This window comes from Stegodyphus dumicola, chromosome 12 (assembly GCF_044657685.1).
Source record: "Stegodyphus dumicola isolate Sdum_Otavi_A_Nest chromosome 12, ASM4465768v1".
NCBI classification, from domain to species: Eukaryota; Metazoa; Arthropoda; class Arachnida; order Araneae; family Eresidae; genus Stegodyphus; species Stegodyphus dumicola.
In genome coordinates, this window is record NC_140779.1 from 12363757 (window position 1) to 12381679 (window position 17923).

The 17923-nt window shown below is 31.3% G+C and overlaps 1 protein-coding gene across 3 annotated transcripts in view; it reads left to right on the forward strand.

The window, feature by feature from the left end:
• Positions 1-17923, forward strand: part of Acf (ATP-dependent chromatin assembly factor large subunit) — a 102953-nt gene that overhangs the window by 61311 nt on the left and 23719 nt on the right. For all 3 annotated transcript variants that reach the window (XM_035350113.2, XM_035350111.2, XM_035350112.2), the window contains 5 exons: positions 8779-8855; positions 9610-9749; positions 15876-15944; positions 16231-16451; positions 16552-16685. In XM_035350113.2, the coding sequence (XP_035206004.2) occupies positions 8779-8855; positions 9610-9749; positions 15876-15944; positions 16231-16451; positions 16552-16685 (641 nt within the window). The remainder of the gene's footprint in view (positions 1-8778; positions 8856-9609; positions 9750-15875; positions 15945-16230; positions 16452-16551; positions 16686-17923) is intronic.

Here is a 17923-nt window from a genome sequence, read left to right on the forward strand (position 1 = left end):
ATTATTTCCCAGAAAGGTTTATTAAAATTTATCTAGAATATCCTGCAGTTTTAACGACTAATGAATTTCATAGCAGCATGAGATGAAGCATTTGTAGGGCTGACTTGGCATTTGAGAGGATAAATGAAATGTCGTATTTGTATAATTAAAAGTTTACATACGTTATATATTATACAATTGGTCTATATATAGACTTATCATAATTACATGATTCAGCATGTCAAGATTTATTTTCTTTTTCAAGTTTGTGTCTCAAAGTTTGTTTATTTTTAATTAGCCTGTTTATATTTCCATTTCACTAAGAGAAACTTAAATATTTTTCAATTTAAAAATTGAGACTTATGTCTGCTTATGGCCAATTTAAGAGTATTTCAAATATTTCAGTAGCTTTTTCTGAATTTGACCAAATAAAAAGGACACCTTAAGTTTGAAATGTGATGATACAATAAATTTCAGAGCTGTTTTCGTCATGTCCACATAGTATGCCGTGGGTTCAGGATTCCTATGTCTTTGTTATTTGTTTTTCTTTTTGTCAATCTCTAAGTTTTCCCGGTACTTGCGTATTAACGCAACCATGCCAAAATTCGCATAAATTGCGAAATTTGGCGACCCTTCTTACGGCAACCCTATGTGTTATACGTAGTTTTGTAAAAAGAGCATGTGGAGATTCACAAAATTTTCGTGCAAATTTTTGTAATTTATGAGAAAATAGCAGTGTACATGGATAAAGTGAAGAGTGTGTGCAATGACATTTTTGTGCAATTCTGGGATGTTTTTTTAAGTAAAAATAAGTCGACGTGTACATGGTTATGGCGAATACGGTTTTTAATCAGTGCTAAAAGCAATAGCCAAAAGATTTCCGCCGAAAAAATAATTCTGCAACTTATTCAAATTCGAAACCGGAAGGGTTTATTTTAAAACAAAATAATATAAAAAACTGTATTAAAAATTATCTGTAATTAATAAATGTACATTTTCTTTCTATTCATACTTTTTTACTCAAACTTACAAATAGCGTCAACCTGGTTGCGATAATACGTAAGTACCATTTTCCCAAATTTAGGAACTTACAAAATGCCTCAAGAAATGCTTTTTTTTTTTCCTAGATGCACATATGTAGTTTACTCTTATAAAAATGTAACTGTATTATGCCTATTTTGTCGTGTTTTTTAATCGTAAACTGTTTCTACTTACAAGAAAGTACTTCTTTACTGATGACAAATACGCACCACATGACAGATGACTGTCAATAAAGCATCGCCTGCTACATGCAAAAAGTCGTGGCAGATGCATAGCGGGAAAGAATGCTAAGCTTAAAATTTGAAATGATTTAAATTTATTTAACTAGGAACCAAAGTTTTTTGACTTGCTTCCTTCACAAAATTAATTTCAATCGTTAAATTTATGTTCAGTTTTCGCGTTTTACCACAGTAAATGTGAAAATTTTGTATTTACTGAGCAACGAAAAAGTGGCAATTATAATCTTTCGAGATCAGTGTCTTGTCCATAAAGGACTGTTCAAATAAGCATTTGATAAAAGTCGGATATTCCCTGAAGGCTAAATGATTTTGATATTTTCAGTCATGCAGAGAAGAGAAAGGCATCCAAAACTATGTATTTTGAGAACTTGTGCATTCCATTTCTCACCAGTGTACTATTCATTAATTTGGTGCAAAGATCTGAATTAATTTTTGTGGACAACAGCTTCAATTAATCAAAACATAGCAATGGACTGGAACAATTATCTCGAAGAGGTTTGTTACAGTTCTGTGATGTCTCATCCTAAAACTAAGTGATACCGATGTCAGTCACAGGGTTCGTAGCGGTCCTTATAAGTACTTATATTTGAAAATAAAATATAAAAGTGCTTATATCTGCATACATTTTCTCTAAAGCACTTATTTTTTTGCTTTTAGTGCGGTTTTTTTATATACATATATTTTTTATTTTTTCCCTGGTACCAAAGCGGAAACTAAATAAACAACTTTTCTTCCTTATACAGAACTCCAGATGGTGAGTCATACTCCCAAAAATAGCTTTTCACCCCTTTCTCTGCATTAACTCTTTCGCATTGAAGCCGCCCCAATCGCCCAAACATTCAGACACCGGCTGGACGGCCAAAACGCCTGATTATTTCCTACCCAGTGCTTTTCCCCATCACGTTACTGCATTACTCATTGCTTTCAGGTGTTGTTAAATCACATGTCAATCATTCTTTTGAAGCTACTAAAAGTAGCTTCCTTGTTTCCTTTGTTCCTTCCTTTCCTTTGTTTACTGTCAGTGTTTAGCTTTTGATGCCCGAAGTTGCACTCCCGTCCCAAGGGGGAACTTCACACAGTGTCAAAGCGTCGAAGAAAGAAGTTCTCGCTTTACTTAAGTAAGGCTATTGTTAGCGCTGTAGTATTCAACTTGTCATGGGGGAAGGAAAAGCATTCCAGAAGAAATTCTTAGATATGGGCGTTTTTGATGTTTGAGGAATTGAGATTTTGCCCTCTCTCGATGCGAAAGAGTTAACATAACTTTTGGTGTGTGCAAGTAAAGACAGGTGCATGTTGTTCTATTGGTCAGAGAATTGCAAAAGCAGTAGAAAATTGGGCTACATTCCCTTTTCTTTTGCTCCCACCCAATAATAATACTACACGTGTTTGAATTTCTATCAAGATTTTAATAATTTACATTCTCGTTCGGCGTGGTCAGTTCATATTCGCGTTTATCATGATCGGTATGCTTATATTATGAGCATATGTATGAATATTTATAATATATTTGCAGTAACTGAAGTATAGATAAACTTAAAAAATGGGTGTGTTTTAACAGATTATTTTTCTAAGGAATAATAATATTCGGAACGTAGTATTATTTGAAATAAAGTAAAAGTAATCAAATAGTCTCCCCCCCCCCCCCCCCCCCCCCCGCTAATGCATTATTCAGTACGGAAGATGGAGGTTCTCCCCTTTCTCCGCGAAATGTCGAATATTGAAACCATTGCAGTTCGTAGCAAAGCAAGCAATGAACTTTTTTGGGGGTGGGGTTGCTTTTTAACATGGATTGACTAGGACTAAAAGTTCTGCGGTCTACCAAACCAAGCAAAGAATGATTCTATTCCGGAAATGGAACGCAGTCTGCTCAAAATTAGAATAAAAAAAAAACACCCCAGATATGTAAATCTCTCTATTAATCAATATGAGTAATGTGTTCTGCTCAATGATAAATATGCCATGTGGGCGCATGACAGTGAAAAACCGAACGAAGCAAAGGGATGTTTTCTTTGATTTAGTTATTTATTCTTCGAATACCAGCAGCTGTTTATTCCGACTGTGTAATATCACGTGCGGCATATTGTGTATATTGTGCAATAACGTTTGTGATATTTCACAGAGATAAAGAGTTTTACTGTGCTTGCTAAGCACATTATTTTTTAGTTCCATTGGGCTATCTTTTATGATGCAGATATCGAAATGTCAAAAGCATTATTTAGCTGAAAAATCTAAAGAACGGTTGACCGCCCTTCCTCTTTTACCAGTTATGCTCAACTATTCGGAATTTTCAGATATTTGGCAATTTCCGAGTATGCCGGCTAGTTAAGCCTTTACTGTTAAAGGATGACTGCATGAAGCAATTTCCCATCTTCTGATTTCAGAAAAATTCTCTTTTTTTACTTATTTTTACTTAAATTACTTTGCTTGCAATATCTGTTAAGGTGAGACTGTTATAAAATGAAAATTTAGAAAATGTTCAGAATTTTGATTTAAGTTAAATTATTTAAATATTAATATGAGTCAAAAAATAAGTTGTATTTATTTTTAGGTGCCAAGCCAATATTATGCGTTTGGCTTATTATTATTATTTATTTTCTGTATTTTTAACTGAAAATTCATCATTAAATCTTGTAATATAATTTAGTTCTGCATAGTTTTTTTTTCCCTCTCATTGTAAATTATTTCTGTAAATTGAACTGTTATTTAAAATTTAAAAAAAAAAAAGAATGTAATTGTTTTCCATGGTTGAGTAATGCTCATTCTCTCTTAATAAATACTGAATTTCTCATACTTTAAATTACAAGTCTAATTTTGAGCCCTGAGTCAGTGGTACTGATTGAAATCAATAAAAGTTCATTCACAGAGATGAAATATAATGTAGGTCACGTATTACCTCCACAGTGGGTTTTCGGAGGTTTGTCTCGGGAAAACAGGAGCTGTTCCCCATCTGTCTGTTAAAATTTTAATGAACATGATAGAGAATAATGTAGCAGATTAAACATTGCGGATTGAAAGTTGCAGGACATGATCACTTCTCAGTGAATCATTTGTTTAATTTTATTGACTCAGTCGTGGGTTGTCATACTCAATCTATCGAACACTTTTGGGGCAGTGCTAGATGGCAGAACAAATGTCAAACAGACACTGCGTGTCAACATTTTGACTCCTACTGAGCACAGTTCATGTGGTGGTGCCTACATCTGAAAGCTGAAATGTTTTCTGCTACATTAATGGATATTTGTAAATGTGTGTCTCTTGTTTGACCTCCTTTTCCATTTCAGCTTATGTGCTTTAGTAAAAATTTGTTGTAATAATAAATGCTATTTGTAATAAATTGCTACCTGCAAACTATTCTTATAACTAGGAATTGGTTGGAAAAAACCAGCAAAATGCATGACATACGCATAGGAAAAAACTAATTTTAATGATTAAATTTATTCTGACATTTTAGTTCACTTTTATAAATATAAGCATTTTGTTTTTAATTTTTAAACAATTATTTCTATGAATCGATTAATTTGCATGCAATTTGTATGCACATTATTCTTAGTAAATAGCAATAATAATGTAATAGTAAATTTTTGCTTGTGCTTTCACTTGGAGAAAGATTCTTAAAAGAACAAATCATATGTTTAATACTCTGTTTATCGTTATATTTCTTATTTATTTGCACAGAATGTTAATATACTTGTGCATTGAAATTGTGCATATAAAACTTTTAATAGTGCATTTTCTTTTTAAAAGCTGTTGTAAGATGAATATATTTTTTACCATTTACAGTCAAATGTTGTTAATCCGGACTCGTCGGGACTTCGGCGATTCCAGATTATAGATCATCAGTTTAAATCTCGTAAGATGGCATGCACAAATTCAAAAATTAAAAATATGAAACCGTAATTTATGAAATAAAGAACAATTATGACCTAAAGGTTATCAAAATTTACAAAAAAAAAAAAAAAAGCTTAATATTTATTTGTTTACTTTATTAAACATTTCTTTCAATGTAAGTTGTTTAAGTTTGTTTTATGTGATATTACTTTCTCTTTAATTCTATAAACAGACATAATTTCTTGTTCAGTTACAAAGTTCCGCTGTTCAAGTCCCATAATTGCTGTGCCGAGAATACCGACTAACTTGCCGATCGAAATTTTTTTGTTTTCACTAACCTCTGTCACCTTCTTCATGTCTTTATCCACTTTTTATTTGATGGACATCAAAACATACTTTCATTTTGTAGATCCTTTGGGAGCTCCAGCATCGGAAATTCTATTTGACATAATGGAAAGTTCAAGCTTACTTTTATAAAATTGCTCTAAGTCTGCAAAAAATAATAAGCCGGATCCAATTCGAAGATTAAGGAACAACACAATCTGCAACATTAACTGAAATAGATAATTAGATAATTTTAGCTTATACCGTCTGTTATACATAAAACACGCACGCGAAAACGTATTCTGCGCTTGCGCACACGCATATGCGCAGTCGTAAAGGTCTCACGCGCACGCGTAAACGCCTATGCGCATGTGTCAATGCGGCACATGCGCAGAAAGTTTTTAGCTTTGAGGTCCGAATTAACGACTTTTGACTGTATAAATATATTATATATATATTTGAAAAATGAAATATAATAGCAGATAAGTTTTTCAGAATTATTTTAAGTGTGTAAAAGCAATGGATCAATAAATTGTTTTCTTTTGCGTAGAGCCTGCGAAATGTGAATACTCTTAAAATAGTGCTGCTGTATTGGTAATTTCATAAATGCGTGTGGCTCGTAGCAGCCATAATCTTAATTTATTATTCTTTCTGTTTTGTAAGAATATTTTTATATTGATTTTTATTTAAGGTTTAGCCTTATTTTAATTTTATGTAATAAGTAGGTATAGTTAGTTAAATTGAAGTTTTTTGGCATAGCTGCCTACTCTCACAATTTTTAAATTTTAGCTTTTATTAAGAAAACCTGCTTACGAATATGTCTCCCAGCAACGAATGAAACACTGTGCAGATTCCATTCTCTCACCCTTAGTGATTTTCAGCATAAGTTTTCTTATTAAATTTTATTTGACCTGAATTATCTTCAGTAGACATTTGTAGAACTTTTTTATAAAGAATCAACAAGTGTTTAATTAACATTTGTATTTTATTTTGCCTTACATCAATAAGTGGTACATTGCTAAATTTATCCACAGAGCAATGTGTACATTAATTATTTATTTTGTCATCATTTAAAAGGGGTACTTCTATATTAGCTCAACCGCCTTGGTGAAATTTCATGATTTTTTTTAACAGGTGCTAAGGTAAAAGTTACCAGTGCAACAGTAATTATTGCTATTTTTTTTTAAAAGATTCCCAGTCTATCAATATTTATTTAAGTTGGTTGGCAAGGAAGAAACATACTTTAGTAATTTTAAATTAAAAATTTTTATTATTAAATAAGTATTATTAAAACTTAAATTTTCTCCATATTGTTCCGTAATTTTTTTCTGCTATTCTTCTTTCCAAGTACAAAGTGATTGGTTTAAAAATCGTCGGAGAATTCCGAAGATATAGATAGCCTCATACAAATTCTAGTGACTTCGGCTGTTTACTAAACACATCTTTGCATTGTTCCCATTAGAGATTCTGCATCAAAATTCTGTGTTCCTGAAGAAATTTTACTAGTTTCTTCCATTGCTGGCAAATTAAGCACATATATTAAAGTTTAAGGCATAAAGTGTCTCGATTTGTTTATAAACGCCAATGGAATACAACATAAAGAATGCATGCAAAAATGGGGATAGTTTTGCATATAAAAGTTAATGGATAACAACAAAAAGAACACATGCAAAAATAGGCTGTTGCTTGACTGAAGGATTATAATGAGGATGGTTGCTTAACAAATTGTTATGTGACTGACTGCCAGAGTTTGGCACATTATGAAAATTTAATGAGTTCTACTAAGGTGACTTGTGATAGCAATTAAGCTCCTTGAAAGGTACTTTAATAAAATGGAAGCTTTTCCCGGTGTAAAAGTTATAATATCCTAATTTGTGTAGTACTAAGTTAAAAGTTCTCTAGACCTTATTTAGACTGACGCAGGAGTAATAATCACTGTGTCAAAAGTTTTAAATAGGCCTTTTATTAAAACTTAGCGAAGGCACAACTTTCACATACAGAATAAAAATACTGCTTGCAGTAACAGGTACAAATTGAAAGAAGCCTAGCTGTGCATCCATCTAGGCATTGCCAGGCCTTGATAACATTTAAGCTTTTTCCCAGAAAGAATTCTGAAACAAAAAATTGAATTTCCAAATCTAAAAGGGATTCATAGCCGAAGATTACACAATTTGACCTAAGCTTGGTTGAAACTTTTAGTGGTATGATTTAGCTTCGACTAGCAAAATGGCAGCATGCTGTCACAAAGAGGTTAAAAACAGTAAACTGTATGGCATGCAAATGATAATGCAAGCTTTTTTTTTTTTTTTTTTTTTCCCCCTTCCCCAATACCCTGAATCAAATTATGAATAGCATTATACTGAATTTTTTATTTACAAAATATTTGTACAACTTTTTTGAGAAGGCAAAATTTAAATAACTTTTTTATTAAGTTTCTCATTAATATTTTGAAACTTCAAATTTTATTTTGGAATGGCAGTTTTCCTGTCTGCGTGCTGCATGAAAATTTTGTATTGTTGAAATAAGCCTTTGGTAATCAAAAACTGAAATATTGCGCTGTGAATTGTATTGGAGCCAACTGGTTCCTGCAGATGATTCAAACAGTTTTGATAATTCCAGCTAACAGGAGAATGGAATGCATGCTTAAAAGAACAATAATTATTAGTGGTAAATATTAATTTATTTTCCTTTTTCTGGCATATGAAGTATTCTTTAATGTGAAATTATGGATTCAGTGTATAATTCTTGATTTGTTTACTTATCTGTAAATTCGAAAAGTTAAGAATGTGACATTCAGTTTTGTTTCTGCTTGCTAAAATAAAACCTTCAGAAATATTTTTCTTTACATTAGAAAAAATCCTAAAAATTAAAAAAATATCTCTTTTGTGTATATCATGTATAAAGATTTTTTTTAAACCCATAAAAAATTATAATACATTTACTTTCTTAGTTATTCCTTGCTAGGTGATGTTCATCATTTTATCTTTAAATTAATTTTTATTCATTTGATTTAAAACTGAAAGATAATTATCAAAACATGATGTTTATACACCATGTTAATAAAAGACATTTTGGTCCCTTTATTTTTGCAATAGTTGGTGATATGCATATACTTCCAATAACCAAAAACACTTTTAAATTACACAAATATTCATGTTTTGGCATTTTTAAAATTAAAAATCATCAGGTGAGATAAAATATTTTCACTCTTTATATTTTTTGTGTGGATGTGTATTTTTCAAGTAGGATTTTCATTGTTTATTTCTAAGGAGATTTGATGTAGGAGGTGTAGGTTTTTTGGTATTGTGCTGAAATTATATCGGAAGTAGATTTGCAACACATATTTAAAGTCAATTTCTCATTATAGGTTCCTGACCGGGAGAGCTGGAGAGCGGCACTTGACAAAGATTTAGATATAGATTCTACCAAACTTGGAGGAGAAATGTGAGTAATCTATTAATTATTGTTCGGTGAGATTATATTTGATTTTAAACCAGTGGGTCATAATCAGGTTTTATATAATTCTGCTTCTATATCTAGTGATGCATTAAAAAATTTAATTGTTGAAGTTTTTTGCAAAATAATTTTGGAAAGTTTGATTATGAAAAACAAAATTTGCTTATGACCATTAAATTTGAATTTAAAATAATAACATTATGGATAGCATCTAAAAAATCAAAAAAAGTTTATTCATTGTGTAGGTATGGCTGAATCATTAGAAATATTTCCTATTTTTATTAAATGTAATAAAAATTCAAAAATTTGTGTAATATATATTTATTCATTAAAATAAACCACAGCTTTGCAAATATGCAGTACAGTACTTTTACAAGCTATTATACACTTTTTTTGGGGGTGGAAGAAGCACCATGATAAAATTGACTGTAATTAAATATGCATAGATCTTGTACACAGGGAATGAAAGGATCCACAATTTTTTTTAAATGTAATAGTATAAACTTAGTCTGAATTTAAAATTATATAAATTTTTCTAATTTAATTTTAATTTCATTATTTGTAATTTAATTTCCCTTTTCAACAAACATATAATTATTTCAGTCTCTAAAATGGTGAATTCTGCAGTTATTCATTTGATATGTAGTTTAATTTTATTGTAATTTAAAAGCAAAAGTATGTATGTAGTTTGAAATGGCAGCTGTTGCATATGATTGTTGTAATTTGTTTTCCTGTATTTCAGTCATATAAAAGAAGAAATTGAAATGAATTTTTCAAAATCAAGTTCACAGTTGTCTGAAGAACAAGAAATAAAGATGCTCGCGAAAGCTATGCGTCAATTATCACAGGGCATTGAACCAAAATATTTGCATCCACCTTTAGGTAAAACATGTACCAGTTTTATTTATTTATTTATTTATTTTTGCTTACGTTAATCAGTATTCCATTTGGTATCATTCTCTATTGCTGAGAAATGTTAGCTATTGAAACCATAAACTATTTTCAAGCAATTCCATAAAATTTAAAAACATGCTGTATCAGAGATGAGTTTACTATATATGCAGGTGCTCTTTATTTTTTTATTAATTTTTTGCTTTAAGTAAAAATGGCGATGTTAAATATAGAAATTTGTTTATGACAAAAATATCCAAAATCATTTTCATGCAAAATGCTGCTGAAAAATTAATTATAGACTTTTTAGTCTAGATTTCAAAACAATTTCACAGAGACATGAAAGAAATGAATTTAAAATCTGTGTTATCCCAAAATCCACCAATAAAAAATGTAAAAAAACCCTTTTAGCTCTGTTTTTTTTTTTTAAGCAGACAAAATCCTGAACATAATAGAAATACATAAAGAAAGGGGTACAGTCAAAATATGATTCAACGTTATCAAGAGGAGGTAGTTCAGATCTGAATCAAGTTCCACTTCTTAAGAAAACCACTTTTCTATTCATTCAGAAGTAGTTATTGGACCATTTCAAAATTCCGAATGTCTCCTCTACACAGTTGACTTCCTTTCATATGAAATAATAACAAAAGAATAAAAATCGAAGTAAGGAAAGGTGGTAACTTATCATTGCTGGAAAAAGAAAGAATGAAATTCAAAATGGGTGAAAAGAGACGCTTGGTGTTGCCTGTTTTGTGCTATTGGGGATAATGTTTGATATCTCCCAAAAGGTGAATTCACAATTTTTTTTTTTTTTTTTTTTTTTTTTTTAAATGTAATGAAAATTGGAAAGCATTAAAGTAATGAAAGTAAGAAAAGGAAATAAAGAGCAAATATTAGAAAAGAATAAAATTTTTGTGCCATAGTCTTCATGACGACTTAGATTGTAGTAGGTTCTCAATTAATAAAAATAAATCGAGAAAAAATTGAACATAATTATGCTGTAAACCCTTTTAATTCTTCTTTCTTTATCCTTCTCTTATTTGAGCTTTCTGATAAAAAATTCATTACCAGTCCAACTTTTTCAAGTTGACTGTTAATGAACTTAATTCGAATTTTATTTTTGACGAAGAATCTCTTGCTGTTGCTGTTCAATTTCGGTGCATACTTTTTAATTCTAGCAGTTTGGCTAATAATTGTATTTGCAAAACTGGTCTTGTGTAGTTTTAAACAGTTGAGGTAGATGTTGTGTATTTCAGTAAGATTGTTTTTAGAAAGTTAATAAAGGTTACATGAGTGTGTCAAGTAACCTTTATTAACTTTGGAATACCATTTGTTTGCAAGTAAAATGTATTTGCATACTCGAGAAAGTTATTAAATGTGAGAAATAGACATATTATTTCCATTTTTGTAAAAGCAGTATAGTAAGCATTTCAGGGGGGAGGGAATTGGAAGTTCTATATTTTTATAGATTTCTTTTAGCAGAAGAGATATGTAGAGATTTTCAAAGTCGTAGCAGTTGATATAATATTTAATTCCTTCTATTATTTGCAAGTTGTTAATAAGCCAAAGTATAGTTTTTCAGCCTTGGCTGTATAAAAAGTTATGTGGAATTGTTTCGAAATCTATTGCTTTTTTTAGTCTTTATTTCAAATAATCTACAGCATTTTAATTATTTCACCTTTTTGAGCAAAAGAATGTTTTTCTGTAATGCGGTATGGAAAGTCCAAAACTGTGTCAATTTTAAGTTAAACACTGAACTGAAATAGGTGTTAAAGTGTTGCAAAATGCTGAGTTTGCATAGATTTGTCATAAGCTAGTATTCTAAAATAGCACCAGGTTAAGAGATTTATATACATTGTATATTATGCAAGGGTAAAGGTTATTTAAACATCTCTTTGGTTTCTTTTGGTATGTGAAGCAGTTTTGAGTTCTTGGATAAAAGTTTTTTGGGGGTGGGGAGGAACTGGCTGTCTTTACAGTAACTGCTGCATCACAAAGTTTTTCATATGCATTTATCTCAAGTATGCATATTTATTTTAAATAATTATTTAATTTTTTTTTTTTAATTTTATGTACAACCTCTAGTTTTTTACAGAATTTAACTCCTTAGGCCAGTGGAACATGGGCTGTGTGTGTGACTTTTTATATATGTAATATGGCTTTGTTCAAATTTATAACCAATATTCATCTACAGTATTAATATTGCACTTCAACTTTATGTGGTAAGAATTAGCAACTCTCAAATGAAGATGCAGATTTACAAGACAATTTTAAATTTCAATAAACTTGCGATTTAGCTATGTCCACTATGTATTTTGCAAATAATGCTCACTAATCTTCAGCATAAAATGCTTTTGTTTATAGCTCGCCATAATATGTAAATTTTTGGCATAAAAATTTTGCCAATGTAGTTAAGACAGATAAAAATATGTAAAATTTTATCTATGGGGGGGAAAGATAATTTTATCACTGATCCATGTTTAGTATCCTTTGAGAATGCATTTGCAGATTAATGTATGTCTAAACAAAGCTATACAAGCCCTTATTAAGAATATTCTAAATCTTGTAGATCTTAAAAATGCAAAAAACCCTCCTTTCAGAAGATAGAACTTGGAGTGTTTTTTAGATTCTAGAACAAAACAAACTGATAAATGAAAAAGCTTTAATTTCCTAAACAACAAATTACCGGTGTGACCTCAAGCTCGTAAAAAGCTATTCATCCTTTCTTGTTTGCTTGAATTGAAAATATTTTGCTCAGATCAAAAATTAAAGAAAGGGGTTAGGTTACAGTGAACAGATTAAAAAATGTTTTGTTCTATTCTCATTGATTAAAAAAAATTTCTTAGTAAAGAACTTTAATAAGGTGGGGGGGGGGCAGAAATTGTTTATAAATAACAGAAGATGAGTTTAACATTTTGCCTTGTATTTTCAAGAAGTTTCAGTTGGAGGATGATTTCATTTGATTATATAAATGTTCTAAATAAGAACAGTGTGCTTCAAAACATAAAAAATAATGTTTCGGATTGATATTTGTTATGTATTGAGATAGAAGTGAATGCAAAACAGAATTTGGGTTGTACACTAAATTTATTATATGATTTTGCCATTAGTTTTTAATGAATCATTGAACAACATATATGTGTACAGATAAATTCTGTTGTGGATAAAAACAGTTCCTGAATACTTTGACATCACTTAATTATTTCTAGAAGTCATTTAACTTCATAGTATTATTTAACACAATATGCTTACAGAAATATAAATATCAATCAATTAAGCAGCTTAAAGCACTACCATCTTTATCTAAACTATATTATTTTCTAAATCAAAGCAAAACAATCCAGGCATTTCATATTTATAGCACCGCTAAGCCCTATTGTTTTGGTTCGCAAACCCCTCTGTGATGAACTGTTAATCGTTTATCAAGTATTGGAGTTGTCAGTGTTGTTGCCGTTCACTATACCGGGTGCTATATTTTGTTTTCATTAACCAAATGAAAGGTGAACGCACATATTTTTCCATCTTAATCAGGATGATATTCACTTACAACCCTATTTTCATATCTTGGAAGTTTGTTCTTGTGCATGATAACTGAATTTTTCAGGAGATGCGATGAAGTATTTGATAAGTGGTTCCTACATCAAGCAATTACTCTTATTAAAATTCTGTATCAGATTGATATGACATTTGTATCTCTTAATGAATTCCCGTTATGTGAAGACCAGATTTATTATTAATCTTTGTCATATGAGGAAATGTGCTGAAATCTGTGGATTTGTGTCTTCAATCTCAGTATACACATATGCAAGTTACAGATTGCTTCGATCTCAATAATGGTAGTTTCTAGTTCATCATAGTTGGATAGAACTTTCATCAGAATTTCCTTCAAGCTCAGTTTTATGGACTGCACAAGGTTTTCATAAAAGCGAACTTTGCTGCTGTTTCAATTTGTATGAAACAGAAATTTTAGGATTTAGCAATTCAACACTGTTTATATATTCCAAATAATGTACAGCTTAACTAGAATTGCTTTATTGTGTATAAAAACAATTCCTAAATACTGACATAATTTGCTTTCATTGCTGTTATTCCACACTTTTTTCCTTTTTGTGTTCTTGTGGAAATTTTGTTTTATTCTCAAAGTTTGTAATAGTAATTTTCCCATCACTGCAATAAACAAACATTACTTTTTAAAAACAAACTGGTTAATCTGCAGTTCATTGTGCTTCAAATGCCTATAATTTCCTTTTAAGTCTGTCTGAAATGAGATTGTCACATTATGAACTTTTAAACTAATGAATCAGGTATTTATCAGAATTAAGTTCAAAATAAATAATTTTTCATATTCGAAAAGTATGCATGCTTTAAGTACTCTTTAAAAAATATTAAGTGAACTATTTTCGAAGAGAATAGTCGCCTGTTCAAGTATCAAGCTGCCCAATTGCAGAGGTATGCTAGCGAGGATATTCTGGAAAAGAAAATTAGTTACCAAGTGACTTTGCCTCAAAGTGCACTTTTATTAGTGACTGTGCTTATGTCTTCAGTGAATTTTTGGTACTGTTCTGTTGTCAGGACCATACTCAGAAATGGATTTATGTGTTCATGTATACGCTGCCTTCCAAAAGTTAAGAAACAGCTTGTTTTTTGTGTCTAATTTGAGAATGGAGCAGCATAGAAACATGAAATTTATAGAACATGTTCACTAAACAGTTCTTTAATGAATGTGACATAGAATGTTTCTAAAGTTCAACACAAACATGAATTAAATTCAGTCTTGGAGAAACAGTATATCACAGTGTTTTGACAAATAATGGGGTGGTAGCGTTACAAAAATTGTTCTGGGTTCTAATAAGGAATGTGTCCAATTCTAGCTGCAATACATTGGCGGCAACGGCATTCTGTGCTGTCAATTAAGTTGTCGGTCAGTGGAATGGGAAATAACGACCAGACACGAAGTAATCCTTGTTCAAGTTCTAACGACTAAGCAGCAGCCTGTCTCCCAAGGTAGTTCCAAAGCTGCTGTATTGGATTCAGGTCTGAGGATTGAGCTGGCCATTTCATCCGGTGCATACCGTGACCCTTAAGATGTTCTTCAGCGACCTGAGCTCGGTGTGGTTGTGCATTGTCCTCCATCAGAAGAAATCTAGGACCAATACCAGTGGCATATGTGTGGATATATTGATCAAAGATCTCGTACTTCTGTAACTATCCCACACCAGTCAAAGTTACTCCAGGGAACACATGTAGGTCATTGAGACCATTGAGAGAGATCCCAGCCCAAACCATTATTAGAACTTATGTCTTTCCACAATATGGGATATGTTGTATCTGTTGCGATTTTTCCCTCCAGATCAGTTGACGACCTGAATCACTCTCCAATGTGAACATGGACTCATCTTTGAAGATTAGAGATGTCCATTGTTGACTGATCCAGAAGACGTGTTCTCTTGCCTAGCATAAACGGGCACCTCTGTGTTCTCGGGTCAAGAGAACACAAACAACTGGTCGTCTTGCATACAGGCCTGTATGGTACAGGTGTCTGCACACTGTAGTAACTGAAATTCTTGTTCCTGTTACTACTAAACGATCTGCCATGAGCCGAGGCACAGCAATGTTACTCCTCCTTCGGGCTGAAAGAGCCTGTATTATGTGCTTAGGAAGTAAAATAATTATTTTACATTCTTTGTGATTTTTCATTTTTTAATATCATGTAAAACTGATTTGAGTGTTTAAATTCAAAAATGATAAATGTGAATGAATTTTACTAATGTGCTGCAAGCTTTTTAACTTTGTATCTTCTTGAATTGAGCTAAAAGATCTTTTTGTAGATTGTTTGATATATTTCTTTTAAATATCACTGATTTTGTTATTTTTATTTATTTATTACATTGTCTAATAAAATTCTCTTTCAAGAACTTATCTGGTATATTTAAGTTTCCTTATATATAAAGTTATTACTTCATCTTATTTTTTTAACTGTTAATCACTGTTCATTAGATAATTATGAATATCTTTTTTGCATATATTTAATCTAACATAAGATTTTTTTAACATTTTTCTGAATAAAGTTATGAGAAAATTTTTATGATAAATCTTAATTTCATTGCTATTGTATAGGTGAAAGTGATGAATATAAAAAAGCAAAACTGAAGAATCCCGAAGAAGTTGATTCACAGAAGAAAAAAGGTATGCATTCCTCATATTAAAAATTGTATATGTGGCCCAACTAATAATTTAAATTTAATGATCAAGTAATAAACAAAAGATTGCATATTTTTGTAAAGAAACTGCTAACTTTTTTAAAATCAAATTAACTAATATTTAAAATAAGTGCTTATCTCTATCTAATTTTTATTGTATTTAATACTTAAAACTTTTATACCATATATTGTTTATATTTTTTCAATTGTAATATGATGCATTCTTGGAAATGTTTCATTTAGATTTTTTTTTAATGAAAAATTATTTCTAGTTTCTGCTTTGGAGAAATGGCAAGAATCATTGCTTCAATGTACCAGTACGTCTCAGTTATTCGTGCATCTTGGAACTCTGGAGCGAAGTGTAGCATGGTCACGTTCAGGTTTAAAAGCTCACTGCCGAATTTGTAGACGAAGAGGTGATGGAGAAAATATGTTGTTATGTGATGGTTGCAATCGAGGACATCATTTATATTGCCTGAAACCTCCTCTAAAGGTTTATAAAAATTTTATAGTTCTGAAAAACTTAATTCTTAGTGTATAAGTTATGTCTTTTTACCTTCTCTTAATGTTAATTTAATTTTATCCTTATCCAGTGCATTCCTGAAGGTGACTGGTTTTGTTTAAGCTGTAGACCTATCGAAAAACCTGCAAGTCCACAGAAAAAACCAAAACGAGCTGAAAGTGATAGCGATATTGATTCTTCTGAAAATGAATCTGAAGAAGAAAGGTATGCAAAAAGTTTTTCAGTGTTTTATATTCCAGGTTTTGAGGCTCAATGGCGCTGTGGCTAGCGCATCGCGCAACAGCACCGCAGGTCCGAGGTTCGATCCTCGAGCTGGGCAAGGTCGACTCAGCGTTTTATCCTTTGGGTTGATAAAATGAGTACCAAGTTCACTTGGGGACTAAATACTGGGGGTCCTGTGACAAGCTGACCACTTGTTCAGGGCATATGCTTACGCACCCTGGGGCCTACGGTCAAGAAAGCAGATTTCAGGGCACTGCAGGCATTGGCCCGTTAGGGCTGTTACTCCCTAAGATTCTTTCTTTACTGAAAGCGACATTGGGCTGGCATAATTTTTGTGTAGAAAGTGTTTGAAGGTATATCTACTTAATACATGTGTTTATTAAATGAACTTTAGTTCAGACCACTCATCTAAGATAAGCTGCTTGCACTGCCAGCCATCTAAAATAGTTACTAAAGTGAAAAAAAATATATTATGATTTTAATGAGTAGCTAGTGCAATTTTACAGTACTAACTAAAAATAATAGAGATGAACTATGTTATTGCATTTAAATAACTTAGGTTAACTAATCAATAGCAAACAGATTAAATTTGGAAGAAAAATTAAATATCTTATGCTTTGTTGAATGACAGCACACTTCATGGGAGATAACTATATTTTGTTGAGGGCAGTGGCAACAGTTTCTTTTAAATCACTGAGTTTATTGGTTAAATTTGAAAGAAAAGTATCTGAACTTTGCTGAGTAGCAGCACATTTCTTTTAAATCATGGAATTTTCTGCTAAATTTAAAATATAACCAGGGCAGGTAGGGAAAATGACTGATTCCGACTCTTGGAATTTTAAAGATTTGACTCCGACTCCCTCATATTGTGTGTAAACATATACACATGGGTTACAGCTTAATTTTTTAATATAAAAGAAGTAATAGATGTTACAGAAAAAAATGATGCAATAGCAAATTATTTATATTAATTAGCATTTATTATGAAATGGAAAAACTGGCATTAGTTATTTCTAAGAAACAGTATAGCTTCGGCAAGACTTCTTTGTTGGAGACCATAGATCCGATTTGATAAACTCCAGGGCTGAGAAGAGTCTTTTCACATTAACTTGAGTAGGAGGAAGAGCTATTACTTGTTAGGTCTACTTATTTCTTTTTACTTTTCAGGATAGATTTTTTATAAGTTCTAAAAGAGGTAGGTGTCTTGCACAACCATTTTT